Source organism: Rhinatrema bivittatum, chromosome 2, assembly GCF_901001135.1.
Source record: "Rhinatrema bivittatum chromosome 2, aRhiBiv1.1, whole genome shotgun sequence".
Taxonomy (NCBI): domain Eukaryota; kingdom Metazoa; phylum Chordata; class Amphibia; order Gymnophiona; family Rhinatrematidae; genus Rhinatrema; species Rhinatrema bivittatum.
In genome coordinates this window covers 135488956-135513018 of record NC_042616.1, presented here as the reverse complement: position 1 = coordinate 135513018, position 24063 = coordinate 135488956, and the positions used below count along the sequence as shown (strand labels likewise).

The following is a 24063-nucleotide window of genomic DNA, read 5'->3' as shown; positions in this document are numbered from 1 at the left end:
CTTACCAAACACTCACCAAGTCAGGGCAGTAGCTGCCTCAATAGCACATCTCAGGCACGTACAGCCTGTGGACATTTGCAAAGCGGCTACATGGTCCTCTCTTCACACATTCACATCGCACTGCTGCCTAGACCAGCAGGCAGCTGATGATGCGAAGATAGGGAAGGCTATCCTGCAGTCTCTATCAACTTAACAAACTCGACTACTACATTCTGTAGATCACGCAGGAACAAGGGACATATATCAAACTGTGTGATCAGGAGCTTGGGACTCCCATGACAGCATGGCTAATTCATCCAGCTATCTACGGAAACACCGTTTACAGTAAGCAAACTTGCTTTTATAAAATGAGCAGAATGGAGTGAATAAATGTTAATCAGTAGTTTACTCTTTCTAAAATTACAAAGACTAGGGGACACACAATGAAGTTTCTAGATAATACATGTAAAACAAGAGAGAATATTTTTTTTTCTTAATGCATAATTAAGCTCTGGAATTCATTGCCAGAGGATGTGGTGATCTGCTATATACAGAAAAACGCCATTTACAGTAAGTAAACTTGTTTTCTGGCAGTTATTTGACCTTTTAATTAATGGATGGAATATATTTTCTTTGCATAAGGCATAGAGGTTATTTTAAAACACCACCCTGGAAGTTCAAACTACTAACCCTGTAACTCTGGTAGTGTTTCTAACTAAATTCCTCACTTTTGTAAGTCTTTACTTTTTTTTTAGTTAAAGCTACTGTTTGTAGAATTGTATTCTGAATGTAGATTTGACATTAACATGAACTTTTTTTCCCTCCAGCTAGCAAGAGCGTGTCTTCATCACAAACTCCATGCTCTTTACTACTACCTGACTCGTTATCTAATTGCAGGACATATTAGATTCTCTCAATTATACTTTTATGATTTTTATTTTTATGTTTAATAAGACCTATTAACTAAGTTGTTGTTTTTTTTTTTTTTTTTAGGTTTCTCTTTTCTTTTAGTCATTAATGTTACAACATTATTGTTAAGTTTTGAACTAATGTACCCCATTCCAAGTTTCATAACCTTGTTCTATGTAATGCCTTTATTGGTGATTTTCATGTTCTGTTTCAATGTAAACCGATGTGATCTGTATTTCATACAGGAACACCGGTATATAAAAACCAATAAATAAATAAATAAATTAAGATCATTATTGCCAAGTGGCCCCCATTACCTTTTGTAGAAAGGTTGAAAAAATATTTTATTTCACTGGGGGAATGGATGACTCAAAGGAATTGTCAGTTTTTATAGAACCTTCCACTGCTAGGTGATCAGTTCAAATTCAACTCGTCGGAGTCCTTAAAATAGTGCCTATATGAAGAGAGCTGGTTCTCTCTGCCCCATTTCAGGGGCCAAAGCAGTAACATTTGTGTCGCAGCCTCTGCCAGAATTTACAGATTTGTGGGAATCCTTGTGACAAGGATGTATGAGAATGTTAACTGATAACCTGAACTAATGTTTGTGGTATATTGCTTGTTGATAGACAGTCTTATAGTTCCACTCGTTCTTTGCAGTTGCTATTAACTCTGAAGTTGAACTTCATACCCCGCTTGCTTTTGAGTGGTGCAAACTTGACAGAACTGGTAGAGGAGGCAACTGCAGGGAAGAATCACAGCTTACATCCTGCAGGCCAGAGGGGATGTTGGGGAGAAGAGCTTTATGTTGGGAGGTGTGGGTAGGTGGCTGCAAAGACAGGCTCATTCTGTCTGCATTACCCAAGAGCAGGGTTTCCCAGCCTTTCCTGGACGTACACTTAACCGGTTTGGTTTTTAGGATATCCATAATGAATATGCATAAGATAGATTAGCATATATTGCAGACCCATGATATATAGATCTGTCTCATGCATATTCATTGTAGCAATCCTGAAAACCCGACTGGTTAGGTGTGTCTACAGGAGAGGGTTGGGAAACAATGCCATGTTAGAACCACAGCAGCGACCTGCCTTTGGCCTTGGAGGAAGTGAAGCATTGCTTCCTTAAAATTGTAACTGATGTCTAATTTTTCAAAGTATTTTTCCAGCCCTGTAGGACTTCCTCCTCTCATGTGGCTCTGGGCATGGTCTCTGCAGTGTTCCCATCTGGTCAGAGGAGTAGAAGCTTTGTGGGATTCAAACTGTGATCATCCCTATGGCAGCACTCTCCACTGCCACTGAGCCATTGGGTTAGCCCAGAACAGATATTTTTAAATTGACTAGGAATTTAATTAAATCTTTTTTGGAACATGCATAATTACTGTTAACCTTTTAGCTCATTATGTGTCTTTCTAATCTTTGTCAGGTAACTGTTCCCTTGAGCCATCTTATCAATGCCTTCCATTCACTTAAGAGCTCTGCTTCATCAGCCAGCACAGCATCTCTTCAGTGCCTACAGAGGGATACATCCCCGGAGCATGATGCTCAGAGCAGCGAGGTAATTCTTCAGTAATGAGGTTTCTCCTCAACTGCATACCAATTTTTTTTTTTTTTTGATTGCCCAGGGTGTCTTACCCTCATTCTCATACTTGATTGAAAAGTTAAATTATAAATATTTTTATTTTTTGTTCACATTGGTTTGTTTTCTGAGCCAAAAGTGAAGGAGAGCTGGGTTTCTTTACTTTTACTGCTGGTGCAGTCCTTGTAAATTTCCAGATACATTTTCTTTGATGTTAAATATCATATTTGCCTGTATTTAAAACAATGTTGGGTTTTTTTTGGACATTTTGTGTGTCCAGAAGCCTTTCTTATATTATACTTGAGACCAGTCTAGTGAAAAAGAATCTCACTTGGTGGGGAGGAGCAAGCAGTTTATTCGGGTGGTTATGCTGCTGGGAGAAGGAAGCCTTTTTCAGCCACAGGTGAGTAAGACAGCATCATCTCTGTGGAAGTCAGAAGTGTTCCGCTCAGGTCTGGCAGGGGAAGAGATGGCTCAGACTTCTTCTCAGCAACCCACCCACCCAAACTTTTTCAACTCCTTGCGGAGTTGAAGATGTGCAGCTTAAAGCCTTTTTCCTCCCAGCCTGCTTGCCCAGTTGAACACTTCTGGCTGCCATGGAGCTGAACACTTGTTTTCTCACTAGCCCAGGCTGGGAGTGGACGAACCATCACTATGTTGGAGGGGCCAACAGAAGGAGTTGATTAAGGATGGCCATTTTCAAGGTTGAGATTGGTTCAGTTGACTGAGACCATAGGGAACTGTGCCGTAGTTGTGAGATTGGTGTACTCTAGGTAGAAGAACTGCAGAAGAGGAGACCGGAGGGATACATGGAAAGGTGAGAGGGGAGCAAGGCAGTCAACATAAAATAAAGGAAAGTGTGCACGCAATTTGATAAAATAAAGACTGACAAACATTTTCCCCTGCTTTTAGGTTTTGGGTAGAAGATTCATTTATTTGATTTATATTCTGCTTTTTTAAGCAACTCAAAGCAGATTACATTCAGGTATGTAATTATTTCCCTGTCCCCAGCGGGCTTACAATCTGAGGCCTAGATTCATCAAAATGTGATAAATGCGAGCAGCAAAGGGCCCAGACAGGCATTTTCTTTTGGGCTGCTCCTGGAGGGGAGAGAGAGAGAGACACTCTATAAGGCTCTCATAGTAGTCAACTATTTATACCATTATAGGAGGGTCATCTAGTAACTCGAGGTGAGGTTTTGGTGGTGGTCTAGGGTTTTGGGGCCAGTTTTACATGCAGTGAGACATACGAACAGCACAGTACACATCAGTGAAGATTTGATGTGAATTTGAAAAGAAAGACACACAAAGATGAGATTTCACTACAATGTTCTGTCGCCCTAGCTTGATAAATATTGTGAATTCCATTTCGGGCATATCGCACAGCTTAATGCCAGGAAAAAAGGAGTAATTATTTCTGGCATTAAAACAGTTTGAGAAAGTCCGTTACACTATTGCATGCTGCGCTAATGCCCCTTGCTTTCATAGATCCCGCTCCAACTCCACCTCTTTGAATAAATTTTGGAAATTTGCATTCGCGACACGCAATGTGATAAGGTATGCGTTAGGGCCATAACGCCCATGATAATGGCCTAATGCATTTTGATGAATGACCCTGTTAGGAAGTAATTTTCAAAAGGATTTACATGCGTAAAAGCATATATGTTTTGAAGTTTTCAGGAACCCATTTATGAGCATAAAGTACATTTACACATGTAAAACCCAGTTTTAAGCTCATAAATCCTTTTGAAAATAACGCCTTAGTTTGTACTTGAGGCAATGGAGGGTGAAGTGACTTACCCAAGGTCACAAGGAACAGCAGGATTTGTATTTTGGTTTCCCTGCTTCGCAGCCCACTGCTCTAACCACTAGGTGCTTCCTCCATTTCACTAATATTGTGTTGGGGGTGTGGTTTTTCTTTTTCTTTTTTTTTTTTTTTAACCTGATAATTTCCTTCTGCCCCTCTTGGGCTTAGCTCAAAATCTGGGCCTGGATTTGTCTGAGTCTTTATTCACAACAGCTTTCTTAGCCCAGTTATTGCAGTGACATTGATCAGCCGTAGGAAGACCCCAGGGTTCCGTCCATTGCATGATTGACTCCACAACAGCCCTGGCTGGTCCAGGAATTTGAATGTGCATGGCAATACACAGCACTGCCACAGAGCCTTCTGGCCATGCTCACTGCACCATTTTTTAGTTTTCCCATATTTATTCCTTTCTTAAAAAATAAAAAATCACATGTTTGTGTGTATTGAGCATGAAAAGTGGAATTGAATAACATGAGCAGTAATGGGTGTATTTCCTACATCTGTATTTTCTATGTTTACTCATCTACATCTGTAGACTGAGGTGTGCTAAGGGTCAAGGACAGGTCTAACTTCTGAATATGGGTTAAGAAATGGAAAAGCTTTGCAGGTTCAATGTCCTCCAGTAAACATGATTACTGTTCCATTTTATGTATTTGATCTGCATTATACAAATGTTTCTTTTGCACCCTAGTACATTGTGTGATCTGAAGATGAAAACGTCAACATTTTGAGTTTTGACTTGATGTTTTTAATGTGGTTTTAATGTTTAAAAAAAAGTTACTTTTTCCTTAGCATGGACAGTTTGACAAATCCAAATCCATTTTCTGGTAGTTTATTCTTTTCAGATTTTTCAGTGGATCACTAACCCTGTAAATCTTTGTTTTACAGCCTGTGCTTAATTTGCGGGACTTGGGATTGTCAGAGTTGAAAATTAGCCAGTTGGATGAACTTGTTGACAAACTGCTTCCTGGTCTCAGTCCAGGGAAGAAAACATCACCTCAGTGGCACACTTCTTATGTCTCTGCCCAGTCCTTCTTTGAAAACAAACATGGTATGTGAATTACAGGGAAACATTTTTTTCTGTCTTTCCTGAAAGAAGGCAAGTTATGTTTTGTATTTAAGCAGTTTGACAGATGTTTAAGGCAATGAGGCCCAGATCATCTTTGCAACCACATTTAATTTTGTTGCCTAGTTGCAGTCTGATCTAAATATATTTATCCATGGCAGGTTTGCATATTGAGTAGTAAGGCAGAAATGCCAGTAGATGACTATCCCGTGACCAATCTAAATTAGGTTAGACAAAACATGAACTTATTTTTTTCTGTGAAGGTTTTAGTAATTCATACAAGAATAACTGGATTACTGATTGATTAGGGGCCTGATTCTCACTAAGATCTTTTTCCATAGACAGACCCAAGGATTCAGTTTACAGACTAAATAGAAATTAATTTCATGAGGCAAAAATACATTCTTTTGAGAACTGTAAGGGCAGGATAGGTCTCATTGGATTATATTTTTTGGTTTATCAGATACAAAGCTTTGTCAATACTTCTACCAGTTGTGCATTGGGAAACCTTCCCAATGCACAACTGGAGCATTCCAAAGATTGATTCAACTTTTTTGATAAAATAGTGAAATGAATTTTCTCATATTTCTCAGAAGACAAGCAGGATGGTGGTCCTCACACATGGGTGACAGGTGAAGCCCCAATGCAGAAACTGAGTATGCCTTATACCATGTGTCCAAATGGGGTCCCTCTTCAATCTTTCTTTTTTTTTCCGCAGAACTGTAAGCCTCGCAGTGTGACTGAGCTCACTTTGGCTGTTTTTAGCTTTGTGGAAAACACTTTGCTCTTCGCGTTTTTCCTTCGATCCATTGCCAGGTCCTGCTCTGTGCCTTCCCATAGTGTCCCTAGTCAGGGTTTTTGGCATTTCAGTCAAGTTTCCTTTTATGGTCAATTCCCCCTGTGGTGGCGGTGCCTTGGTGCCCACCGGCCATAGACGCCTGCCACCATTGCTTTTGACTTTGCGGCCCTTTTCTTTCAACCCTGTCATAGCCTCTGGTGCTCAAGGACCATGTCTATCACTGAACCTCATGAGGTTTGTATCCTCTGCCTGGGGGAATCAATTGATGTCAGCATTTGCTGCTTATGTGCCCAGATGACCCCGAAGGGACATCGGCTTCGACTCAACAAGATGAATCAGCTCTTTGGGTTGAGGAAGTTCGAGCCATCAGCATCGCCTGCAATGGTATTGAAGGACCTTGGAGCTACACCGATGGGCACCATGCCATTGACATCAGCAGGACCATTGGTTCCATCAATGCTGCTGGAGGATAGGGGCGCTGGAGACTGGCCATTGTCTATCTCCTCTAGGCCGAGGACACCGGGTTCTTTGTCTTCAACCTTGGCATCGGGGAAAGACTGGGCCAATCATCCAGCAATGAGTCCAGGTGGCATGAGTGCTGCAGGGCTTCAATCCTGTGGCATCTGGTGCTGCTCGTTCTTTTATCTCTTTTGGAGAAGCTCAATGTGGGGGTTGGTGCGTTATCGACCCAGCTGGCACCGGTTCCCAGGATGGCATTAATCCTGGTAGGGCACTGAAGCCTCCCCATTCCAACATGGTGGTCATTGCTGATTCTTCCGAGGAGGAATCTCCAGAGGCCGGCAGAGATGTCCTGTTCCACTGGTGCCTGCACTTCTGGATGAAAGCTGAGCACCTAGGGCCCCAACCCCTTTAGCATATAGTGAGGATGAGGGTCCCTGTGACCCTGGGGGGGAGGGGTTTAATCTGTTAAGAGTCCTCCTCTGAGGACTCTGATGTTCTCCTTTCAGACCCTTCTCCTCTAGAGGAACAAAGTCAGTTACCTGCCTGAGGACTTCACCTTCACAGGGTTTGTGAGGATGATGGCGGAAGCCATCCCATTTCAACTTTTGACAGGAGTATGCTAGACACAAAATGCTCGAGATCCTCCACTTTGTAGAGTCTCCTAAGGAGATTGTGTTGAGGATATGGGAACACCCCCTCACAGTGCCTCCTATTAACGAGAAGGTGGATGGGATTTACCTCGTCCAGAAGGCTGACAGATTTCATAAGCGTTGGCTGCCTTACCAGTAGTGGTGGTCGAACCTGCTCCCAAGAGGGCCAAGTGCTCTTGGACCCATTCCTCTGTGCCCCCTGGGAAGGACCACAGAGCAATAGAAGTTCTTGGGAGGACGGTGTTCCAAGGTGCCATGCTTATTGCCCGCATCGCTGCCTACCAGCTCTACATGAGCCAGTACTTGCAGTCATCTGGAAGCAGGTGCAGGAGATGGCTGAGCAGCTGCCTGAACAATGGCAAGACACCCTCATGTCGCTGGTGCACAAGGGTCTGAAGAGCGGGAAACACAAGGTCCATGCGACCTTTGATGTTTATAATGGCATTGAGAGTCTCTGCATTGCAAATCTGCTTTCACAGAATGGCATGGCTGCAGGCCTCAAATCTCCGACCAGAGTTACAGGAATGACTCGCTGACATAGTGTACTGGAGAGAATCTCTTTGGAGATAGGATAAGGATACTTTGGCCCAACTTCGGGACCACTATGAGACCCGCCAACAACTCTCCGCCAATACTCCGGACCTGTCTTCATCCAAGAGGCTGTTGAGACTAGGACCTCTGCCTTTTCACGCCCGTCAACATTAGGGCTCCTGTGGCCGTCATAGGCAGCAGAGAGCCCCCAAACCCCAGCCAGTTCCTTAGTCAACTCCAGGGATGGGGTTTTGATTAGGTCATAGGGAGTATAAGCCAGTTGCCCATACCAGAGACGCTGGATTCCCTGGAGGTAGGCTACGGTTCGTTGCAAACCGGTGACCTAATATAACCTCGGACCAGTGGGTTCTGTCCATTGTCTTATCTGTCAAGGGTACCAATTAAACATATTGGGTGTTATGCCAAATTGCCCTCCAGGCCCACATTGGAGGCTGGTAGTGCATCAGGAGGTACTACAGGTGGAGCTCTCCTCCCTCTTAATGGCCAGAGTGGTCGAGCCCATATCACCAGGGCAAAGAGGGTGTGGTTTCTACTTCAGGTACTTCTGATTCCAAAGAGAACAGCAGGACTCCGTTCCATCCTAGACCTAAGGGCCTTGAACAAGATTTTAAAAAGAGATGTTCAAGCTGGTTTCCCTGGGCACCTTGATTTCCCCACTCCTTTTTTTGCAAAAAGGGGACTGGTTATGCTCCCTCAACCTACAGGACACATACACTCATATCAAGATCTTCCCAGGTCAAAGGAAGTCTCTCCGGTTTGTGGTGGGGAAACAGCACTTCCAGTACCTGATGATATTGTTGTTCGGGATTGTGTCCCCCTCACTCCACAGGTCTTCACAAAATGCCTGGCAGTGGTGGTGGTGGTGCACCTCTACTGACTGAGGCTGCATGTCTTCCTGTATCTGGACGATTGGCTGGTCAAAAGCACGTCTCAGTCAGGGGGAGATTGGGATCCTGTATATGTAAGTGAGGGACTGTGTATGAGAGAGCGTGCCTGTGTGGGGGTGTGTGAGTGGGACAGAGAATCTCTGTGAGGGTATGTGTGTGTGAGAGAGAAGAGGCCTTTGAGGGGGTGTGAGATACTGAGGAAGCCTTTGTGAGAGGGGTGTGTGTGTGACAGACAGAGGAGAGGGGTGTGTGTGAGGGCTTGAATGAGAAAGGGGTCAAACTGTGAGTGGAGGGCTGGGGGGTGGAAATAGAATGGAAGGACTTGGGAGGGGAGAGAGAGTGGAGGAGTTGGGGCCTAAAAGTGAAAGAGGTCTGGACAGGGGCATAGAGAGAGAGAGGTGGTAGGGACACTCTTATACTAAGGGAATTTTGCTCAAAATATTTAAAACTCTACATCTTTTGAGTAATAACTTTTCTGTATTGCATATTAAATTAATTACTTAACACAATACACATCAGTCTTTAACTATTATAAAGTGTGCAGAATTATGCAGAATTTTAAATTCTTGTATGTAGAATTTTTAATTTTTTTGAACAGAATTTCCCCAGGAGTAGTTTATAGCATCCCTCTCACCAGCAGTACAAAGTAACATTTTCACATTCAGACAATTGTGGGGGTAGTGCAGCAGATGTGATAAGAACGTAAAACAGAGACTTGCAACTTGCTCATATCAAAGAAGGAGACATGGGTTAGGATGAATCTTGTGGCAGGGAAGGGGATGTTGGGGGTAGGGAAAGGTATATGTGTTAAAATGAATGTTGACCAGTGCATGCCTTATGTTGTGTTACTGAACTTGGTTAATAAAGAGATTGTGAAAAATAATTTAATGAGGCCGCCTTTAGAAATCTTTAGTCTGTTTTAGTTGTTTTCTCATATTCCCAGAGTAGCTACTTTTTTGTCTAGAGAAAAAAAAACCATAAGTTTTCCTTCAAGGCTTCACTTAGCTCATGGTCACTCCTTGACTTTTTCTTCTTGTTAAAGCAGTACACAGACTAGATAGATTTAGTTAAAGAACGTTTATTGCAATGACACTTTTGTGTATATGTTACCAAAGTAATTAGTAGTGACAAAATTACAAGTATAGAAAGGAAATGGTTTGGAGATCAGTGTTTCTGGCCTGGCACAGGATGTGACACAGTTTGCTATATCTTCAGTTTAACATCTTTCCCTAAAGTTAATAAGAGCTTTTCCTGCTTATTCTTGTGGAAAGTCTGTTTTACCAGTCGGCTTTGGGAAATGTGTACCTCATCTATCTTTTTTTTTTTTTTTTTTTTGGCACAGTACAGGGAGAAATGCATTTTTGCTTCTTTTCTCCAGTGTTGTACCTCATGCAGACTGTCTCATTAGGGTTTCCAGATCAAGATCTTGTTTGCATAATTCTAGTTCTAGTTTGTAGTCACTTGTTCTGTATTTGCAAGGGTCTGTCTGTGTTCTGCATGTGTGACTGTGGTGCAGTATTCTGCTAGCTTGTAGGCTGTGTATAGGAATCTCTAGCAGTCCAGCAGCTTGTTTTGTTTTCCAGTCTGACCTCTCGATTGGAGGAGAATTGGCGATTTAAGGACTTGCAATATTTGCATTACTGCCTTTTGATAATTGGGGTTTTACTGTTTGGGTTCCTACATAGGTGTTTCGTAAACTACCACCCTGTAAAAAAAAAACACAATGGGTCTGATTCACTAAGTATTTTTCCCATAGAGACAGAATGGGAGAAAAGCCTTAGGCCCAATGTGCATGGTAATGGAGAAAATTAATGTTGCTGTTTATTGAAATAACAGCAGAAGTGATTTTTTTTTTTTTTTTGTATGGTGAAATGTTCTAGTTTTGCTTTGCACCCATTCCTGGTGTAGTTTCTGTGATTTCTGAATGTCTGTCTGCAGAACTGGAAGTGAAGGCTTTTTATTGGTGTCTATTGGATTCTGTTTAGTTTTGGATTCCTAGCACCCTCTTCTCTTTGGGTCATTCCTATATATGTTGGTAGAAAATGCTTCATCATCTGCCTATCTGCTCATTCCTTCATGGAAAGAGAGGTAGCAGGAGTTGACATAGCACAAAAGTACTTAAAGGAAAAAAAGGCCACTGCCCAAAAGACAGCCATAGTGAGCAAGTATAACGATAAGTAACAATTTTTTGCACTGGTCTACAATTTTCAAAACCCATATAGTGTAATGGGTTGAATATTTTTAAATTTGAACTACTTTATTGAGGGCATTCAAACTTTATTGCATAGACAACCTTTAGAATGTGTCCTTGTAATGTCTTTCTAGAACTTAAGTTCCCAGATACCAAGGTATACATAGTCTAGGAGGCAATGCTGTCTAAGGTGAAAATTGTGGTGTAGATTTGACACTTTCTGGAAAATGACTTTCTCTCCCAGATTTTCCTGTGTAGGGCTCATGATTTGCAGCAGGTTTAAGTTATTTTGCAAACCATTTCAGGTAGAGAATACAACTACCAGATTGTTAGCATACTGCAGGTATTCGATCTGAATTATTTCATTTCATTCATAGGGTTGAGGTGTTAAAGGGTAGGACTGAGACTGCATCCTTGTCTTACTCCTTGCTCTTGTCTGAAGTGTGTATCTGTAGGCTGTGTATATTTACCTTAGAGCTGATAGATTAAAAGACTGATTTTCAAAAGGCTTAGACTCCTAACTTGTGGAGTTAGGCTCCTAAATTGACCCATTTGAAAATGTATTAGTGCTGAGTTCCTAAATTTATAGGCTTCTGATTTCACTAGATGCCTATGTTTTGTGATCCTAAAAAGTGGGTGGGTACAGGGGCAGAGCAAGGGTGGGGAAACTATCAGCTTGGCACTGATTTTCAGCATGAGACACCTAATTTAGGGGCCTAAATCTAGGCAAACGAATAGTCCTAAAGTTAGGATCCCAAATTTTAGATTCCTAATAAGGCCTCTAAGTTTAGCTGAAAATAGGTTCCTAACTTAGAAAGTTAAATTTAGGGGCTCAGCTTTTGTTTTAGATATAGACTTCTAAATCTGTTTATATCATATGCTGATATAACGAATTGATTCCCATTTGAGGTTAACCTATGCTGAGCGGCGAGTAGGAATGCAATATTAATACTTTTAAAGCCTTGCTTTTAAAAGTACTCGATCAGAATATTTTCCAAAAAAAAGCCTGCTGTGTAAATCTCCTCATACCTTGCTACGTGATAGCTTTGAGGTGATGTAAGCCAATTGAAGTGGCTATAAAGCCCCTGAGGCAGCTCTTTGAGCGAAACTCGGCCAGAGTCGGGCCAGAGTTGGGCAAGCTTCAATAAAAACCTGTTTTACACTGATCCATCCACTTGTGTTCATTGCTGATAGCCACCTTGGATTGATTACCGTAGTTTGGTTGAGAACAGATTGCTGCATAGTCAAAAGCTTTTCTAAATTTAATTTTCTCAGTGGAGGTGTGTGTTTCCATTAAGTTATTTAGTTGCATATAAATTGCTTTTTGCAGCATAAGCCATTCTAACTGAGGTATAAAATACACAAGATTGTTCTTTTTTTATTCTGATTAACACACTAGTACATCACACAGAGCATGAAACATGCATAAAGAAATGTAAAATCACATTATCATAATACAGTTAAGGCTTGTATAGAGTTTCACTTTTATTTCACATCCAGAACAAAGTGTAATTCAGATGGAAGATGTTGTGCTCGGGGGTTGACCCTTGTTCTGAGGCAGTGGAGAACTGCTTCCTGGTTGGGACCAGGAAGCAACTGCCCCCAGGGGGCGGAGCACTGGAGGAGACAGAGGCTAGGAAGAGCTTCATTACTGGAAGCCCGAGGTCCCCCCTGGAGGAGCCCATAGGGACCCGGGCCGCTTGGACTTAGGTGGGCCTCGCCAGGGTCTCCTGGGAAGGTGAAAGTCCAGCGTGCCCAAGGGCAGAAGGGGAGCATGGTCAGGTTGGAAGCAGGAGGTCCGATGTAACAAGGAGGACCAGAAGAGCGTGGGTGATGACAAGGCGAGGAAAAGAGCCAGAATTTAGGGACGTGGTCAGGCAGGCAGAGCTCAAAGTCCAGGAGTCAGTCCGAGGAGTGGTCAACGAGCAGAGGTCAGGTACCGGAGGTCAGACGAGGTCACAGGCAGGTTGATGAACAGACTGGAGTCAGAGGCAGGCAGCAGACAGGCGAGTCGAGAGGAACGGACTGAGGTCAGTACCAGTAAGACAGTCCGAGGTACTACATAGGTAGACTAACAGGAACAGGAGGACGTTGGAGTACTAGGAAGCAGGAACAGAACTGGAACAGAAGGATCCTGGAATGAGACTTGGAACAAGACAGGAGCAAGCAACAAATGCAGTGACAATCTAGCACAAACACCGACCCAATTGCCAAGGCAAGGAAGTTCAAACAGTGACTTCCTTATAATGGGGAATCAATCAGGGCGCGCCGTGGAGCTAGGACCCACCCTTGGCCCTACAAGAGGCCGGGCGGTCCGCGTGCACGTAGGGGCATGGCCGAGGACGCCGGGCTCCAGCGTGAGGCCTGGTGCGCAGTGGAAGGCCCGGTGACTGCCACCGCGGGATGCTAGGGCCTGGAAGCGTTAGCAGCAGCCACTAGGGAGGCCGACCCAGGACCTGCCGTGGAACCATGAAGGTGAGCAGGCCCGGGCGCAGACGGGATGCGTAACAGAAGAGCATTTCATAACATAGGTCCTACTATAAAGAATGCCCTTTCCCTTGTAGAGACTAAGTTTGCCTCTTTTTTATTGAAGGGACAAATAATAACTCTTGATTCTGAGAGTGTAATACGTGCTGAGGAATAGAAGGTGTAAAATGTCCCTTAAATATTGTGGCTTCCCCTCAAGCAACACTTTCAAGACTAATAATATCACCTTAAACATTATTCTGTAGTGTATTATCAACCAGTGTATCTGCTTTAATGTAGTTTGTATTTGAACAATTTGTAGTTGAGTTTTGGGTAAACCTTTAAGTGTAGAGTTACAGTAATCCAAGAATATAATAAATGTTTGGACTACTGTATGAAAATCCTAGGTTTATTAATGCATATTTCAGTTTTATCATTCATAATTTAGAAAAGGCAGACTAGCAAAAACTGCAACTGAGGTTTTAAAGATAAATTAGTTTCAAATATAATCCCTAAATTATGAGCACAAGATGAAATAATATTCAAAGAAACCCCCATCAATGATAAGATTAGGAAAATCAATTTTTTGCCATGGCATCGCTTATCAAGGCCTCTGATTTTGTAACATTTAGAGAGAAACCATGTTGTCAGCCATATGTGCACCTCATGCAGGTAACTGATCAAAATTTTAGAAGCAGAATCCAAATCAAGTGTGTAAATCATAAATTGCTTCTCCACTTTGAAAAAACATAATTGCTATAAAAAAAAAAAGCAGGAACTTGGGGAGCTCCGGCTCTAATTAAATGCCATGATGACAGTCTTGCTAAGCTAACCTGTTTTCATGAGGATAGAAAAGTATGAAACCAGGCTAAATCCTGTCACCTCTTCCCCCCCCCCCCATCCCACTATTCCCAGCAGCAAAGGTCTCTTCAGCAACAGCGCATGAGTGACCTTATTGAAAGCTGATGAAATATCCAGACAAACCAAAATACAAGGTCATACCTTATCTAGATGACACAGCTGCAATTCTTGCACAAATACTAATAACATTTCTATGCTGCTGTTCTTACAAAAACCATTGAAAAATATTCAATGCATTATTTTCTTCCAAAAAAATTAGTTACATGGACCAGCATCGCCTTTTCTATTAACTTACTCAAGACTGGTAAGTTGGATGATATCCAGATGGATCAGCAAAATCTTTAACTCCAGGATCTTGGCACTTTGTAATGATGGGATCTTCTGTCAGAGCATAATTTAGTTAACCTAACTGAACAAGAATCAAGGGGACAATAAGATGATTTTAAACACCATAGTATTTACTCTACCTCAGAGGAAGCAATGTTTTAAAAAGTATCCTAAATTATGTGCCTTCCTGGACAGCTAACCATGATATCAGTAGTTGGGGGAGTTGCACCGAACCCATGCTGCAAGTCTATTACCTTTCTGTTCACAATAATTCACAAACCTTTCAGTCTGAAACCCCTGTCTCTTCATCTGACTTAGGCTGAATTAAATTATTTACCAGCACAAACATTTTAAAAGGGTGATTCAAAGAATACTGTAGCCAGTCAGCATAATACTACTTGCATGCAGTTTCACACTATTACAGATACCTTGTAACCTGTTTATAATTTTCTCTACCAGCAATACCCTTAGATTGCCGCAATTTATGATCAGCATGTTTCAGCATTTTACCTTCCCGAGTTTGTACACTGCTGTATTTGAGCTTCTCATTTAGAACTTTGGCAAGGCTATATGCTTTTTGAGATTTAAGTATTGGGAGACAATGATTGGTAAGAGTCTTAAAAATAAATAAAATCCACCTCCAAGAAAATTATGCTTTATCAACATAAAACCTTTTGATTTTATTTGGCACCAAACTCAGCTTGCTGTAAATTGGAATTGATACAATTCCATATATTCATCCTTCAGATAGCAGTAAAGTAAAGGTAGTCACTAAACAGATATAGATTTTATTTAAAATATTTATAGGTCGCTCTATCCTATGTGGCTTCCAGCAATCACGTTTATCAAGTGTTAAAAGATAATAGACAAAACTTACAGTAATACATGTTCCCTGTACATACCAGGATCAGTCCAGGCCACTGGGTTGTCTCCCTTCCAGCAGATGGAGTCAGAGAAGAAACTGAAAAGGCACCCCTGCTTAGTCCGGTGTGCCACCTGTGATCCTCCAGTATTTCTCTGACTCTAGCAGATGAGTGACAGAACCTGCGGTCCTGATCCTTTAAAAAAAAATAAAAATAAAAAAATATATATTTATATTTAATATACCGTAGATCATTAATAAGTATAGGACAGAGAATTTTTGGTGATCTTGGCTAGATCAACAACTTAAAAAAAAAAAAAAAAGAGTGAAGTTCTTCTGGCGTGCAAGGCCTCCCAAGGGGGTTCAGACCTTTCCAACCCCTTGGCAGTAGGCAAGGCAGGGGTTTTTGCCCCAAGAGCCTAATTCCCGGAGTGTTCCCTTTCAGCCTGGTGAGTAGGGGGATTAACCTGTGGGCCGGTCCCTCCCCCTAACAGCCCAGAGATGTGCAATTTCCTCTGGGAGCCCCTGTTGATTCACTCGGACCCAGGGACATTTATTTCCTTTCCCTGGTTGATTAAGAGCGTTTAAAAAAAAAAAAACAACAAAAAGTTGGCATGCAGCCCAGGTCTCCGGGAGGGATATTTTTAACTATCCTTTTGTTTGCTCAGCGCGACTCACTATCAAATGCTGCGTGGATCGCGGTGCTCTGCCTGTGACGGCCTCTGCTCTCAATGCATTCCTGGGGGAGAGGGACCATCAGAAATGCCTATAGGGGGCAGAGGAGCACTTACCATGCGGTCGCGAAGTGCAGGCAGGGCTCTGCAGGATTTGTTGTCTGCCTGCCCCATTCCCGATCAGCGTGGGAATGGCGGCCATTTTGGCTCCTCCAGGCTCTGAGGCAGTGCACAGCTCGGGGGGAGGGGATTTACCTCCACAGCTTTTTTCACCCAGTTTGAGTCCTGTGAGATCGTCTGATTTATTTATTTATTTTATTTATTTAACACTTTTTATATACCGGCATTCGTAGGACACATCATGTCGGTTCACGATTAACTGAGAAAGGAAATTACAATGAACGAGGATAGAGAGAGTCAACGATATTACAATGAACGAGGAACAAGGATAGAGAGAGTCAACGAGCAGAGATACAACTTTGTAAAACGAACTGGATAAAGATTATCCATGTTAAGTTTAGGTATGCATCAGGATGTTAAGGATGCATGTGCAATTAAGAGCTTAACATATGAACTTATTTACAATATTAAATGCAGGGGCAGGGAGAAGGGGAAGGGGGGAGCGAGGAGGGGAAAGGAGAGGAGGGGGTAGGGGTATAAGAGAACGTTAAGGCAATGGCACTTTCAAGGAAAGGCTGTTTGGAGGAAGAGAGGGGAGGGGTAGGGGAGAGGCAGCGGGGTGCTGGGGAAGGGTGGGGATTTGATTACTGATTCTCCTCCCTGCCCGAGTCTCCCCCCAAGGGGGGGGGGGGGGGTTGTCCTTAAAGCGACAGCACTCTTTTTCCTCTGTTTGTGCTGTTGTTGCACAAAGCCTATATGGAGGTAGAAGCTGATTTTAACTTTGCAGGAACCTCCTCCACTGAAGGTCCCTAAGCCTGCTGAGGGCCCAGCTACCTCTTGAGTCTGAGCGGTTCATATGGTACCGGACCTGGCGGCATCGCCACTCGCTGACCCCTCTGATATCGCGTCACAGGATCCTCCCGCTGCGGACACATCTGATGACATTGACATCCGCTCCGCTAGAAGGGGATGATCTGCGAGTGCTCCACTTGTTTCGCAGGGAGGAACTGGAACCTTTGATCCCAGATGTGCTGTCAGAAGTGGATATTGAGGCTTTGCAGCCGTTAGCTGAACCTTCCTCGGGGGATCCTGTGCTGTCTGGTTTTAGGGCTCCCCCTAGCACTTTTCCTTTTCATCTGATGCTTTTGCAGCTTATGACCCGGGAATGAGACTCACCGGTAGCCAGCCTGCAGGTCAGTAGGGCTATGGAAAAGCTTTATCCGCTTCTGGAGGAATCGTTGGATCTTCTTAGGATCCCTAAGGTGGATGCGGCCGTTTCGGCAATCACCACACGCACAACGATCCCAGTAACTGGGGCAGCGGCGCTTAAGGAGAAGATTGGAGGTCCTGCTTAAACGGATTTTTGAGGTGTCAGAGCTCAGCGTTCGAGCGGCTGTCTGCCGTAGTCTCGTGCAGAGAGCGACCCTTAGATGGGTACAGCAGTTGCTCATGGCTCAGGAACGTCCGCCGGCAGAGTCAGAACAGGGGGAGCGTATGGAGGCGGCGGTGGCTTACACCGCGGACGCTTTGTATGATCTCCACATCTCATTGCGTACGATGTCCACGGCAGTGTCGGCCAGGAGGCTTCTTTGGCTCCGAAATTGGTCCGCTGATGTCTCGTCTAAGTCTCAGTTGGGTTCCTTCCCATTTAAAGGCAGGCTTCGAGATCATCGCCAAACAGAACAGCTTATTAAGTCCTTAGGGGACAATAAAGTGTATAAGCTGCCGGAGGACAAGCCTAGATTCTCTAGGACATTTGGTTCCTTTCAGGATCGTTTTCGGGGGCAGCATCGGTTTTGTCCGGGCAGAGCCCTGGCCTTTGCTCCTCGGTAGCCACAGGCGAGGTTTCAGGCTTGGGCTCATTCCTTTCGAGGCTGGCGGCCAGCTCGTGATGGAGCCTCCCAAGGCTTCTCCGGCAACAAGTCTACCCAATGAAGGTGCGCCGGCCCACTCCTCTGTTCTGGAGATTGGAGGTCATTTCTCTCTGTTTTGCGAGGAATGGGTCAAGATCACTTCGGATCAGTGGGTCCTAAACATCATAGATCACGGCTACGCTTTAGATTTTGCTCGCCTGCTAAGAGACCTTTTTCTGGTGTCCCCTTGCAGATCTTGGGCAAAGCAGCTGGTGGTGGACCAAACCTTGTCTCGCTTGAAAGCCCTGAGAGCCATTGTTCCAGTTCCGCCGTCCAAGCTCCGGACAGGCCGATACTCCATATATTTCGTGGTTCCAAAGAAGGAGGGCTCCTTCCGCCCAATCTTAGATCTGAAGAAAGTGAACAGGGCGCTTCGGGTGCCTCGTTTTCGCATGGAAACTTTGAGGTCAGTCATTGCGGCCGTCCTCAAAGGAGAATTTTGGTCTCTTTGTATCTTCCCCACTACTTCTCTTCTAGTCTACCTATACCATCTTTCAGAATCTGGTCTCCAGACTTCATCTGTAAGAGTACACTTAAGTGCAATCTCAGCTTACCATAACAAGATGGGAGATGCACCAGTATCCACACAACCTCTTGTCAGCAGGTTTATGAGAGGTTTAACTCAAATTAGACCAGCAATTCAGCCTCCAGTCACAGAATGGGACCTGAATCTGGTTTTAACAAGACTCATGCGTTCTCCTTTCGAACCCATAATTCCTGTGATGTTAAATTCTCACATGAAAAACTATCTTCCTCATAGCCATTACATCAGCTAGAAGGGTTAGTGAGTTACAAGCACTTGTCACGTACTCACCCTATACAAAGTTCCTACATGACAGAGTGGTTCTCCGTACACATCCAAAATTCTTCCCCAAGGTAGTTACAGAATTCCACTTGAACCAATCCATAGTTTTACCCACATTCTTTCCAAGGCCTCACTCTCACCAAGGAGAACGGGCCTTACATACCTTAGACTGTACTTAAACCGCACTGCAGTCCACAGGAAATCCAATCAACTTTTTGTTTCTTATGATCCAAACAAACCGGGTAAAGCAGTGGGTAAACATACGCTATCCAATTGGCTAGCAGATTGCATACAGTTTTGCTATGAAAAAGCAGACCTTCCTCTCCAAGGGCGAGTAAAAGCACATTCAGTAAGAGCAATGTCAACTTCAGTAGCACACTATCATTCAGTGCCAATCCTTGACATATGTAAAGTAGCAACATGGAGTTCTCTTCACACCTTTGCAGCTCATTACTGTTTGGACAAAGAAGGACGACAAGATTCAGCCTATGGACAATCTGACTTAAAGAACTTATTTCCAGTTTAAACCCAACTCCTTCTACAACCAACCCGCTGTGATCTTCGGCTGACTCATTTTCAACAACAATGCGTTACTGTTGCCTCTATATGAAATGACTCAGCCTTTAGCTTGCTAATCACCCATATGTGAGGACTAGCATCCTACTTGTCCTGGGATAAAGCAAAATTGCTTACCTTGTAATAGGTGTTATCCCAGGACAGCAGGATGTAGTCCTCACAGAACCCACCCACCACCCCGCGGAGTTGGGTCTCATACCTTTTATTATTTTATTTTTTGCTAAAGCTTATTGCTACAATACGAGACTAGAGTGAGACCCCTGTGGCAGAGAATATCATGGCATGCTGGGCATGCTCAGTGGTCTCACAGTGCCAGTCAAAAGTTTCTAGAAACTTTGACAGAAGTTTTCCCGCAATAGGGCTCCATCAGTGACGTCACCCATATGTGAGTTCTACATCCTGCTGTCCTGGGATAACATCTATTACAAGGTAAGCAATTTTGCTGTTTCCGCTATTTTGATTTTTGTATACATGCATAAAATAAATCCTGCCAGCTCTTATAAGATCTCTAAGCTACTTAATAAATGTTATGTTTTGAAACTGAAAGTATTTCATCACTGGCTATCTCTGGGGAGGAAACCAGGTGGGGTAAGTTTCAAGGTTTTTAACAAATTGAGGAAGAAGGGTTAACCAGATTCGGTTATTTCCACCCTCCTACGGGCGCGCAAAACTTCCACTTCGCTCACATGTGTTCAGGTCTGGAAAGTTTTCGATTCATGGTGTAGCGGCTTGGAAGTTTCACCTTGGCGAGCCACTATTGGACAAATTCTGGCCTTCTTACAAGAGGGACTGAGGAAAGGTTTGGCGTACAGCTCTCTTCGAGTACAAGTGACGGCTGTGGGTCCTTTCAGAGGGCAGGTTGACTGTGCATCTCTTGCGACCCATCCAGATGTGGCACGATTTTTGAGGGGTGTCAAGCATCTTAATCCTCCGGTTTGTCCAGTCTGTCCTTCTTGGAGTTTGAATCTGGTTCTCTGGGGTTTATGTGGTCCTCCATTTGAGCCTCTCAAGCGGGCCACATTAAAGGATTTAACGCTCAAAGCTGTTTTTCTCATGGCTATCTGTTCGGCCAGACGGATATCTGAGTTTCAAGCATTATCCTGCAGGGAACCAATTCTGCGGATTTCGGAGTCCAGGATATCGCTTAGAACGATACCATCCTTTCTACCAAAGGTCGTGTCTGCCTTTCATTTGAATCAGTCAGTGGAGTTGCTAGTTCCCAGATCTGGATCCGAACTCTCCTCAGGCTCACGATTTGCGGAAATTGGATGTCCGGATCCTCCTTCGGTATTTGGAGGTGACTAATGATTTTCGTTTGGATCATCTTTTTGTCCTATGGAACGGTCCTAAAAGAGGACATCAGGCATCTAAGGCTACCATTGCCCATTGGTTGAAGGAAGCTATAGCTTCGGCATACATATATCACGGGTGGCCAGTGCCAGATGGTCTAAAAGCTCATTCGATCAGATCTCAAGCGGCATCTTGGGCGGAAAGCCAGTGTGTTTCGCTGCAGGAGATTTGCCGAGCAGCTACTTGGAAATCTTTACACACTTTTTTGCTAAGCATTACCGTTTGGATGACCGAGCCCTGGATGTCTATTGTTTTGGCAACACTGTGCTTCGAGCGGGACTCTCCGGGTCCCACCCCATTTAGGGCAGCTTGGGTACATCCCAGCAGACTGGACTGATCCGGGTACGAATAGGGAAAGGAAAATTGGTTCTTACCTGCTAATTTTCGTTCCTGTAATACCAAGGATCAGTCCAGACGCCTGCCCAGGGTATTCTGTTCTGTTCTGGAGAGTCCTATCGGTTTTTGATCAGTTTTTCTGCCGAATATAAAAATATCGCAACTGTTCAACAAGAAATGTTCACGTCAGCACTCCATAGTTTTTCAAGGCTTATCGTTCAAATTAGTTTTTTGGTCTAGCCATTGGTGGTTATATTTCTTCATTCTGCTTTGATATCGATTTATACTGAAGGATCGCAGATGGCACACCGGACTAAGAGGGGGTGCCTTTTCAGTTTTTTCTCTGACTCCATCTGCTGGAAGGGAGACACAACCCAGCAGTGTGGACTGAGCCTTGGTTCTACAGGAACGAAAATTAGCAGATAAGAACCAATTTTCCTATACTTAAATTCACATAGTAAACAAACATATATATATATAGACACAGCAAATGTAGCAATACAAATCATGACTGACTGTAAGTGGGTATCATCAGAATTTTCAAAAAGTGATTCTAAATAGATGAGTCTCTTGTTTCTTAAATAGTTTGCTGCATTTCTGCTTCTGAACAGACAGTTCTATAGTAGTGCCCTGCCCCTCTAAACAAACCCCACTTTTTTTTTCCCCCCAAAAATGTTCTCCCTATCACATCCCCCTTCAGCCATACTTGGTAGTCTAAGTAGTTCTTTGATAACCTAGTGGAGCCCGGAAAGTCCCTTAGGCTCTGGGCCAGCTACCAGTATCTTTCAGAATGGTGCCTTTCATGTAATGGGGCAAAAGCTAGAAGGCACCATTTTGAAAGATGGCTGTGGGCCATACTAAGCTATCAGGGAACCACTTATGCTAGCAGATATGGTGGGAGGGTAATAATGGGTTAGGTACTTACTTCTGTTGAAGGGATTTTGAACCAGAGGGGGCTGGGCTAAAGGGGGGTAAGAGGCCTGGGGAAGGGATTGCCTTTTATGGGTGGAGGGGGTTGGAACTGGGAGAGGGTGCTGCTTTCTGCGGGGGGTGTTAGATGGAGAGGTTGAGGTGTGTTTTAAAAAAAAAAAAAAAAAGGTGGGATTTGGGTAGGGGTGGAGTGTCTGCGTTACTAGAATTCTAGTTTGAAACTTTTGGGACTGATCTACCTCTAGAGATGGTTGGGGTCATTTACTCATTATGGGGAGGATCGAAGGGCTGTAGCTGGCCCTTTAAGAAGATGGTGGCCCTAGGCGAAGTGAGCTGCCATTGTACAACTTTTTTTTTTCTCTACCCTATGGAATTTTTTCATGGGAAAAGTACTGCAGGTAGCCACCACAGTATTTTATCACAGAGATGGAAAGTACTGTGGGAACACCTCCTGTGGCATTTTTCCAGGTCCCATGATACTTTTCCTCCTCCTTCAAAAAAAGTACTGCGGCTTAGTAAATGACCCCCTAAGCTTGCAAGGATATATTTTTACCAGAAAATAAGTATACAGAATGATGATTTTTAATGCATTGATATGATTGAGCTAAAATGAACAAATTAACAATGTAACCAAATATTCATTGAGCCTTTCTTTTCCTAGTTTCTTTACTCATGTTGAATAGGCCTTTACTCTCCACTGTGAAGCAAGTAGTATGGTTGCCATGTTACTCCACTGAGAACAAGGACTGAGAGAGTAGTTAGTCTTTTAAACCTAAAATAAATCGGTAGAGTAATGACAAATAACAGAATATAGCAAAATGATTCTGTATGCTTACAGCAGCAGTGGCATGACAGCTCTGTTCTGCTAGTGTTGCTGCTGTCTAATTTTGCTGTAATATTACTTTTAGTTTCAGAGCCTTCAGAATGGTCTGGCTAGATTTTCAGTTTATTTGGTGCCATTAGAACATGGGTCTTCAAACTATGGCCTGTGGACCACATGTAGCCCTCACAGCAAGTTCTTCTGGCATGCTAAGCTTTTCCTGTCTGCAAGTCAGACCTGCCCACTAGCAAGATTTTTGGCTTATTGCCCATGCCCGTCAAACTCCGCTTAGAACCGTCCCTGAGCCATTTCAAAAAAGGAATCAAGACATGGCTCTTTAAACAGGCATACCCCAATTCCTCTCAATCCTAGTCATTGTCCTCCTTGAACGACCCCAGTCCCAGCTCAGCCTATAGTCCTTCTCCCTGACCTCCCCTATACCATCCCAGTACACCCCCCCCCCCCCGCTCCCTCCCTTTTACCACCTCTGTACCCTCCCTCCTAACATGATTGCAGCTCTGCTCCTGCTCTGACTAGTATTGGGAACCATAGGTGCTATGTAAACATGCTTATTTTGATATTGCTGTTTATCTTATAATGTCATCTTTGTACAATGAAGAATATATAAATTTTTCTATTTTAGGTTTTTCAAATATATTCAATGTTTTACGCTCGACTTCCCTATGCAGACAGCATGCCAGTCCCTTGCGAAGTTTTTGTTCAGACCTTCAGTCCTATCCAGGTATGAAGAAATGCATCAACATGTTTCATGTAACATTTTCTCCTCACTGCCCAACTACCCTTTTACCCCTCTTTCCTATATCTTCCTGCCCAGCATCCCCCCCTCCCCCCCACACAGGGTAAAAAGAGCATCAGCAGCATCACTTCCAGGCTCAGCATGGGGAAAATTTAAAGTTGGTATCCTATCGGGCCCAAAAGAGCAGGGTTTGGCAATGTTTCATTCTGATCTGGGTGAAGGAGGAAACTGCTATCCTTCCACTAGGTGAGAGAGAGGAGAAGGAAGTGAGAGTAGCTTCCTGTCAGGCATGATAAAGGAGAGATCAACTGACTTCCACCAGGGCTGGTAAAGAGAGAGCGGGCCCTGCGACACACCAGTGTGTCCCGACACACCTGTCGAGAACCATTT

At 43.6% G+C, this 24063-nt stretch overlaps 1 protein-coding gene across 1 annotated transcript in view; it reads left to right on the top strand.

Annotated features, from left to right (window-relative positions):
* The window catches only part of YME1L1 (YME1 like 1 ATPase), a 225473-nt gene that overhangs the window by 8082 nt on the left and 193328 nt on the right, over positions 1-24063 (top strand). The window contains 3 exon segments of the mRNA XM_029588647.1: positions 2311-2442; positions 5158-5320; positions 23560-23658. Coding sequence (XP_029444507.1) covers positions 2311-2442; positions 5158-5320; positions 23560-23658 — 394 coding nt within the window.